The following is an 8,495-nucleotide window of genomic DNA, read 5'->3' on the forward strand; positions in this document are numbered from 1 at the left end:
GCCATAGGTAAGGCCTCGGTGCACTAAAGCCGGGGTGTGGAAAAGGTTTTCCACTTCCACGGTGTTACAGGTTAGCTCTTAGCATAAGGTCACCTGTGGCAATGGAAGTTTCTGTGTTCCAAAGCTTATGGTGATACCAAAGTGTTACTAGCTCTTGGTTAAGCTGCTGTGCTAAGCATGGCAGAGGTGCAGGCCCAAACCCATGCCTGGTCGTCTTGCAGCCAAGACACAGGCCTGGTGAGGCCCAGGCCCAATGAGACGCCATCCGGTGGAAGATAAATGAGGAATCTCAGAAGGCTTGAAGTGAGAAAGAACAAACTTTTACTCATGTGACATCAAGAGCAATATAAACCCTGGACAGAGAGGTGGCTTTCCAGGGTGAAAGTGTTTGGTTTGCTGGGGCCAGGGAATCAGGGTTACTTAAATGGTCCTGTCACAAGGAGGAAAATGCAGTACTTAATTATCCTGGGGTAGGGGTGGGGATCTCCAAGAACAATTGAAGGTCACTGCTGGACTAAGATCCTTAGCATGATAGGGAGTTTCTAGAAATTCCTAGATGCTGCTAGAGTAGTTTCCTTATCGGGGAAGGGTCTGGCCTGTGACCTGCCTGAGGGCTAAGAGAGGCTCCTTCCAAGACCTGGGTTACCCAGATCAGGCGAGACTTTCAAAACCCCGCTGAGAAAAGGGAGTCTGTCATCATAGAGGAAGCACAAAGAAAGGCTATCTTATTTGGAGATGACCAGCTCCAACCTTCTCCAGCATAGCCCACATCAATGTACTGATGCCCTTAGAATCACATCACATGGCTAAAGTCCCGGCTGCACAGGCTACCCCGAGCAGGAGCACAAGTCCACATAAGTATAGAGACTGGCTTAGCCTCACCGTCTGGATGGCTGCTCGATGTAAGTCCAGCTGTTCTTCCCGCATGGTGCTGTCGGCACACACGTGACATGCAGCACTCCAGTCTGCCCTGCCCCTGTGCAACCACCAACCCCACACCCCCACCTCAGATATAGGACTAAACCACACTCAAACTGGTTTCTTTTTATTGTGGAAGGGATACAAGTTGGGAAGTGTTGTAACACTTCCTGGTGACACCAAGGACAACAGCAGCCAGGATCAGGAATGCCACTGTGGCTAGGCCTAAGCCAAGAGCCACAGATGTTTGAGCAGAAGAGATCCAGCCCTCCACAGCCTGGTCACTTTCCTTTCCCAGGAAGATCGGTCCTACAGTGACATCGGCTTCATCTGTCACTGTGAAAGAACAGGACACAGGGAAGGTTTTGTTTTCTGCTGAGTGCTGGAGAATCATACCAACATCCTCAGGAATGCTAGGCAAGAGCTCTACTGGTAAACCACACCCAAGTCCAGGGGATTCTAGGCAGAGGCTCTAACTGCTGAGCCTTTCTCCCAGGCTTTCATGTTTGGTATCCTGAGACAGAGTTTCCCCTATGTGGCCCAGGCTGTACTTGGACTGGGATTTTTCCTGTCTTAGCCTCTCGAGGGCTGGGAGGCCTGAGGAGAACCCCAAGTGATGGCTCACAAGTTAGAGTCAAATTCCCAAGGATTGAATTTTTGCTCTCTTGGTGGACTGAATAAATTATCACCCAGCCAGCCACATACTCTCTCCAGCACTCCTTGATGTCTTGAGATAATCTAAGGGTTGACAAGAGCTATCCCATAAGCCACTGGGAAGAGAGGCTCAGCACCCTCCCACTGGAGATTCAAGATATTATCAGTCCCAGAAGATTCCTGAAGTCAACCATCTTGCTGGAGAAAAAGAAGTGACAGCAGATGTCTTAAAGAGGAAGAGGAACAAACATCTCCCGCCCTGGGACATACCGTGCCTGCGGGTGCGGGAAGCCAACTTGGGCGGCTGGCTCTCTCGCTGGAGAAACTTGGGCCTTGAAAAGCTTGAACTACAGTTTCCCTGGTTACAGCAGTCACAGATGTCATCACTGCCCTCTACTGCCAACCAGCTTAGAGGAAGAATAAGGCTTACTTAGCGCTACACCAGGAGAGGAAGACGTTTGCCAATTGTATAATTGGAGGGGTGCCTGGATGGACCCACCCCCAGAATCTGGTTTGCTCACCTCTTGGCAGTCTTGTTGAAGGAACAGGCTTTGTTAAACCTATCTGGGATCTGGCTGGCTGGGGTGACCTTCAGGTGGCAGGTGATGTAGACCTGAAATAGAGTTGTGAGCAGGCTGAGTTTAAAAAATGTGAGGATACGTTTTGAAAAATTTTGCCGGAAGCCAGATGTGGTGGATCAGCATTCAGGAGGCAGGAGTAGGCAAATCTTTGTTTCAAGACAGGGTTTCTCTGTGTAGCCTTGGCTATGTTGGAACTCACTTTGTAGGCTGGCCTCAAACTCACAAAAACCTGCCTCTGTTGCTGGGATTATAGGTGTGTGCCATTGCACCTGGCTCTTAGGCAGATCTTTTAATCCTAAATTTTGGGAAGCAGAGGTAGGGAAATACCATTACCGTATTTCTGGAGCTGCTGGCAAAATGGAATACATCCACTGTGAACCGGAGAGTCTCTGGCCGGGGTCTAGGGACTTGAAATGCAGAAAAGCTCTCAGATAGACCATCCACAAGGCAACTTGAAAGGGAAGAAGTGGAGAATGGAGTTAACAGCTAGGCCACCTCATAACGTACAAAAGGGTCCTGGAAGCCTTAGTCCGCTTTCTGATGCTTTGACGAAAAAGTGACCAATCGCGGTTGGGGGAGGAAAGTGTTTGGCTTACAGGCTGCAGTTCATCACTGAGGGAAACCAAGGTAGGAGCTCAAGGGACCTGGAGCAGGAACTGAAGTACAGTTTCAACTGAAGTTAAGGCTTGCTTAACGTAAGGCTTGCTCAAGTTACTTTATTTGTTTTGCATTGGTCTTTGCCTGCATGTATGTCTGTGTGAGGGTATGGGATGTCCTGGAACTGGAGTTACAGACAATTGTGAGTTGCCATGTGGGTGCTGGGGATTGAACCTGGGTCCTCTGGAACAGCAGCCAGTGCTCTTAACCGCTGAGCAGGCTCTCCAGCCCAAGTTACATTTCTTACACAGACCAAGCCTGCCTGCAACCAGGGGGCTGGATGCTCCTTCCTCAATTAGTAATTCTGAAAATGCCACAGCCATGCTCACAGGCCAATCCCATGGAGTTTTATTTTCTTCAATTGAGGCTCCCTTTTCCAAAGTATGTCAAGTTGATAACCAAGATTAGCAGTCATACCAAGACATAGTGGCTCACACTTGTAATCCCAAACACTCAAAAAAACAAACCACCTTGTCTGTCTTAACACAAGTAGAAGGAACTTGTAAAGAGAGAGGGGATCAGCAGAAGGGGAAAGAAAACAGTAATATTGGTTGTGGACATGCACACACCTTTAAACCCCAGCACTGGGGAGGCAGAGGCAGGTGGATCTCAGTTTGCAGCCAGCCTCATCTACAAAGTGAGTCCAGGACATCCAGGGCTGTGTCACACATGAGAAACCCTGTCTCAAACACAAACACACAAACACACAAACACACACACACACACACACACACACACGGAAGTTAACGAAACTTGCACACACTTGTCAAACACACCCAATTCAGATGCGCTAATAAAATAAAAAGACTCCCTAGAAAGGAGCCCAGGCCTCACCCATGGAAGCCCACGATGACGTGAGAGGGGGAGGAGTTCTGGTCTGGCGTGGGCGTGGCCACACAGTAGTCCACAAACAGCTGCAGTGGCGGGTGGCTTCCGGCCTGGACCTCTGCCTGGAGGTGGGCCACCTCTCCCAGGTGGAAGGTGGGGGAAGATTTCTCAGCGTTCCAGTTCTCTGAAGGGGCACAGACAGGGGCTGGAGACTGCCGAGAGGCATCTGCCTCCCTCCTACCAACTCCTCCAGCCCTGTGACTCACCGTCCATCAGGCGGAGAGAGAACGCCAGCTTCTCCTCCGAGGACGCCGTGGTGCTGAAGGGGACCCAGGTGGGCTGAATAGCATAGCTGCTCACATTGCCCTGCCTGCCAGGAGAAGCTCCAGCTGCTTCCATTTGATCCCATCCCGGCGCAATTTGTGGCTTGGGGCCCTCACATCCCTGCCCTGTTACAGAGTTCTGGAATAGGAACGACTCAGTAGCCAGGCCAAGGTCCCCAAAGGCTGCGCCTGTTTCTTTTTTGTTGTTTTTGAGACGGGGTTTCCCTGAGTAGCCTTGGTTGTCCTGGAACTCACTCTGTAGACCAGGCCTGCCTCGGACTCCCGGAGATCTGCCTCCCTGTGTGCTGGGGGTTACAGGTGTGCGCCACCGCACCCTGTTTCTTAATCCCACTGAATGCCTGCATCTGAGAACCAGACAGACCACTTCAACCATGGGGACAGAGACTGAAGCATGATGGACAGGGCTGGAGGTAGAAGCTCTATTACTAAGCTGGTCTCTCATCAATTTAGTCCCTGGTAAAAGACATGGCTGTGACCCCCAGCACTGGGGAGACTAAGGCAAGAACAAGAGTGTCCCATTCTGGCTCCATTTCAAAATGGAGGCTGGGGTCACAGTTAATAGAGTGCTTGCCTAGGCCCTGGATTCCATCCTCAGCATTTCAGACCATTTGGGATAGCATGTGCCTGTAATACCAGCACTCAAGAATGTCCAGACAGGAGGATCACAAGTTCAAAGCCACCCTGGTCTACAAAGCAAATGGCAGGCTAGCGCAAGCATACAAAATGAAACAAGACAAATGAACAAAAGCAAAACACCCTGCATAATAACTGTGGTACAGGCCTATCACCCAGCACTCCAGAGAGGCGGAGAGAGGGGATCACTGCAAGTGTGAGGCCAGCTTGATCTGTGTAGTTAAGACAGCCCCCTAAACCAAACATTAAAAAACCACCTCCAAACACAATCAAGGATTCCAGCCTAGAGCCCCAAGAGGAGGTCTGAGCTGGGCATGATGGCCAAGCCTGTCATGCCGGAGCTGGAGATGCAGAGACATGCGCAAGACTCGTGCAGAGCCAAGGCCAGACTGTAATACAGCCAGGCACATTCAATGCTGTGACAAGAGTGCCAGCCATAAAATTCACCTACCGTAACCATGGCTACTGTGGAGCATTCTAGGCCACATCACACACAAGTCTGGGAGATGGAGACAGACAGACAGACACACACACACACACACACACACACACACACACACACACGCATGCTGACTCCATCCTGCATCCCAGCACTTGGGAGGCTGAGGTAGATCAAGTTCAAGGCCAGCTAGGTACAGGATTTCAGGTCATCCCTTGAAACACAAAACAAATCCAGGTTGTCTAGCCAACAAGTCCTAACCCAGGATTTAGGAGATGGAGACAGGAGGATCTGAATTTGAGCCTGGGCTTCATAGAATCCTGGCTCTCCACTTCAGCTCTACTCCCCCGAAAAGGCAATTAGTTGCTTAGCACACACCTGGCTCAGACTTTCCTCAGCAGGCTACCTAACCATTCACACAGGGGACAATAATCATAGCTGCAAAGCATTTTTCCTTGCAGAACAAATGTCCTACTTGTGCGCAGCTGTATCCAATCCAGGAGCCCAGCAGCCCATCCCTCACTGACCTGGGGTAGCGGCACTCAATAGGTACCTCCACGCGGTTAGTCCTCAGGATGGACAGGCCGCCCACAGGGTGGGGGTCGTGGAGCAGGAAGGTTCTGTACACCAGGGCATCTTCCGTCACCTGAAGCAAAGGTGTAGTTTTAACCAGATCCAAACCACACACCCTTTGGGTGCTTGCTCCGCTCAGGGGAGGGTACAGAGAATCCAGCCTAGGAAAGCAGAGAAGGCGCAGTTCAACACGCCCTCTGCTGGTCAGTAAACAAATTACAGAGCTGGGCTAGAGAACGAACCCAGAGAAAGAGCACTTGGGTTCAATTCCCAGCATTACATGGTGGATCACAACTATTCATAATCCTAGTTCCAGGGAATACAACCACTCCCCAAAGTGCACATACATACAAGCAAAACACTCACACACATAAAAAAAAAAATCAATCAACGCTTTTAAAAAGTTGAACAGCAGTTTGGTGGTGCACGCCTTTGATCCCAGCACTCAGGAGGCAGAGGCAGGTGGATCTCCGAGTTTGAGGCCAGCCTGGTCTACAGAAGGAGTTCTAGGACAGCCAGAACTACACAAAGAAACCCTGTCTCAAAAAAAAAGTTTAACAGCTGCTATTAGTTTATGAGATTAAGTTGAGTCCAGGTTGGCCTCAAACTTGCTATCCTCCTGCCTCGGCCTCTGAAAAGGTAGGATTACTTGAATTGTAAAACAAAATTTTATTCTGCCGAAGTCTACTTTAGGCTACCTACACGTTTATTGGCCTTTTGTGCTAAGCACGGTGACTCCCAAAGCAGCTGCACCTCTGGAAATGTCTCCTGACGTAGATAACGACTTGCCTATACCTGGTAGGATTGTCCCTCCATGACCCCTCTGCCGAGACCCCTCTGCTCAGCTCCCTTATGTTCTGTTAGCACGTCTAGAGCTATGCAACAAAGGCAGAATTATATGCAGCTAGCTGGAAGGTGCAGGAAGAAGCAATTGCAATCAGGTGAGGAATCGGGCAGGTCTAGCCTGGCTTATCCAAGGCCTACCAACACCTGTCTCCCAGGTTCAGCCTCATCTGCTTGGGCCTACCACCACACCACTGTGGAACTTTTTTGAAACAGGCTTTCAGGTAGCTCAGGCTGCCATTAAACTTGCTGTGTAATCTGAGATAACCTTGGACTCCTAAGTTTTCTGGCTCTGCCTCTCGAGTGCTGAATTACAGGCATGCGCAATCGCATCCTATTTTTGTGGTCCTGGGTCTCAAACCCAGTGCCTTATGATTGCTAGGTGAGCACTCTACCAACTGAGCTCTGTCTGCAACCCACTTGACATGATTAAGGTCTTCATTTCAGTAAAGGTTGTCGTAATGTCATCTGCCCCATACATCTCAGTCCATAGCCTGCCAAGCGTGGTGGGGCACCCCTGGAAGTCCAGCAGCAGCGGAAGCAAGGGCTGCAGTTATTAACTACAAGACCCTCTCAAGAAGCCAAGCTCGGGGGTGGGGTGTGCAGCCCAGTGGCAGACTTGCTTGCCTTGAATGTGCAAGGCCCTGGATCCAGTCCTGGGCACTGGCTATTGATTTTCCCAATCATGAACAGGCCCAGGTCTTCATTGGTTTTTTTGAGACATGGATTTTCAAGACAGGATTCTCCATGTAGCTCTGGCTGTCCTGAAACTTGCTTCAGGACAAGACCAGGCTGGCCTTGAGCTCAGAGATCCTCCTGCCTCTGCCTCCTGAGTGCTGGGATTAGAGGCATGCACCACCGTGACTTGTTTTTTTGTACAGAGTATTTCACATAATCAAGGCTATCCTTAAACTCCCAATTCTCCTGCCTCTACCTCGTAAGTGCAGGATTTGAGGCAGTATGTTGACCAGGCATGGCTTTGACTGACAAGTGCCTGAGCTGCCCTCTGCATTCCTCTCCAACACTTAGCCCCATCACCCTTGTCTTCTCTTCATGAGGGACCACAGATCTTCAGGAGAATCAAGAGTGAGAAGCTAGCCGAGGTGGCACACGCCTTTAATCCCAGCACTCAGGAGACAGAGGCAAACAGATCTCTGAATCCAGCCTTGTCTACAGAGTTCCAGGACAGCCAGGGCTACAAAGGAAAACCTTATCATGAAACCAACCAAACAAATTCACTGGCTTCCAGCAGAGCCTGGAGTTTTCCCCTACCATTCTCTGTCAGTGACTGCTTCCTAACCACAGTGAAAGGCCATCCCATCCCTCACCAGACCACCTCCCAGCATTCACTCCCCTAACCAAGCCAAGGGACCGCTCAGCCTCACCTGCACCTTGCTGCTGCACTCATGTAATTGGACCTTGAACCTGACCACATCAGTATCCGTGGACACCAGGGGCTGACAGCCTTCTGAGCCAAGGGTGAGGTCCATGGGCTGCACAAGTTTTCCTGTGCCAAAAAGGTCTCTACTGACAGTCACCACCAGCTCAGCTTCCAGACACTCCACCTCCACGGATAATGAGGACCTCACTGGGGAGGGGGTTCCATCCGGCAAGAGCCATAGAGGCTGGGGATGGCAGAGCTGGGGGCCTCCGCCCAGTAGGAAGCAGAGGAAGAGTCGAAAGCTCAGCCCCATGATGCTGCCTGGATTATGGCCAGGTGCAGAGCAGAATGCTGCCGCTGCCCGGTCTTCTTATATCACGGGATGGACCTCGCTCCCACCTGAAGTTCCTCTACTTCCCTCAGTCTCAGGTGGAGCTCGGCAGCAGCACGTTATCAGGCCTGTGGCCTCAAGCCCCATCTGAACCAGCCACAGAACCTGGTTGTCGTCTAAAGATACTTCACGTGGTTCATAGTCAAGGTTTTTGTTTTTTTGGTTGGTTGGGGGGTTTTCTTGTTGTTTTGTTTTGAATGGGTTTTTGATTTTTCGAGACAGGGTTTCCCTGTGTAGCCCTGGCTGTCCTGGA

At 50.6% G+C, this 8,495-nt stretch overlaps 1 protein-coding gene across 1 annotated transcript; it reads right to left on the reverse strand.

Moving 5' to 3' along the window:
- Positions 1 to 1,033: 1,033 nt before the first annotated feature.
- Positions 1,034 to 8,164, reverse strand: Zp3 (zona pellucida glycoprotein 3). The gene is made up of 8 exons (XM_055606229.1): positions 7,856 to 8,164; positions 5,582 to 5,700; positions 3,905 to 4,008; positions 3,645 to 3,822; positions 2,487 to 2,604; positions 2,094 to 2,185; positions 1,843 to 1,979; positions 1,034 to 1,254 (listed from the first exon to the last, which is right to left on the reverse strand). The coding sequence occupies exons 1-8, from the start codon at positions 8,162 to 8,164 to the stop codon at positions 1,046 to 1,048; spliced, it is 1,266 nt and encodes a 421-aa protein (XP_055462204.1). The 3' UTR covers positions 1,034 to 1,045.
- Positions 8,165 to 8,495: the final 331 nt, after the last annotated feature.

The sequence above is a fragment of the Psammomys obesus genome, unplaced genomic scaffold, assembly GCF_907164565.1.
Source record: "Psammomys obesus unplaced genomic scaffold, mPsaObe1.curated_primary_1811, whole genome shotgun sequence".
In the NCBI taxonomy this organism is placed as follows: Eukaryota; Metazoa; Chordata; class Mammalia; order Rodentia; family Muridae; genus Psammomys; species Psammomys obesus.

What these genes read in the sequence shown, in the direction of transcription:
- Zp3 (XM_055606229.1), bottom strand. Translation starts at nt 8,164, where the DNA reads ATGGGGCTGAGCTTTCGACTCTTCCTCTGCTTCCTACTGGGCGGAGGC. An exon ending in AGTGCAGCAGCAAGGTGCAG is followed by an intron (nt 5,701 to 7,855) that starts GTGAGGCTGAGC and finishes CCTTTGCTTCAG; the next exon opens with GTGACGGAAGATGCCCTGGT. An exon ending in TTCCCGCACCCGCAGGCACG is followed by an intron (nt 1,255 to 1,842) that starts GTATGTCCCAGG and finishes GTTCTTTCACAG; the next exon opens with TGACAGATGAAGCCGATGTC.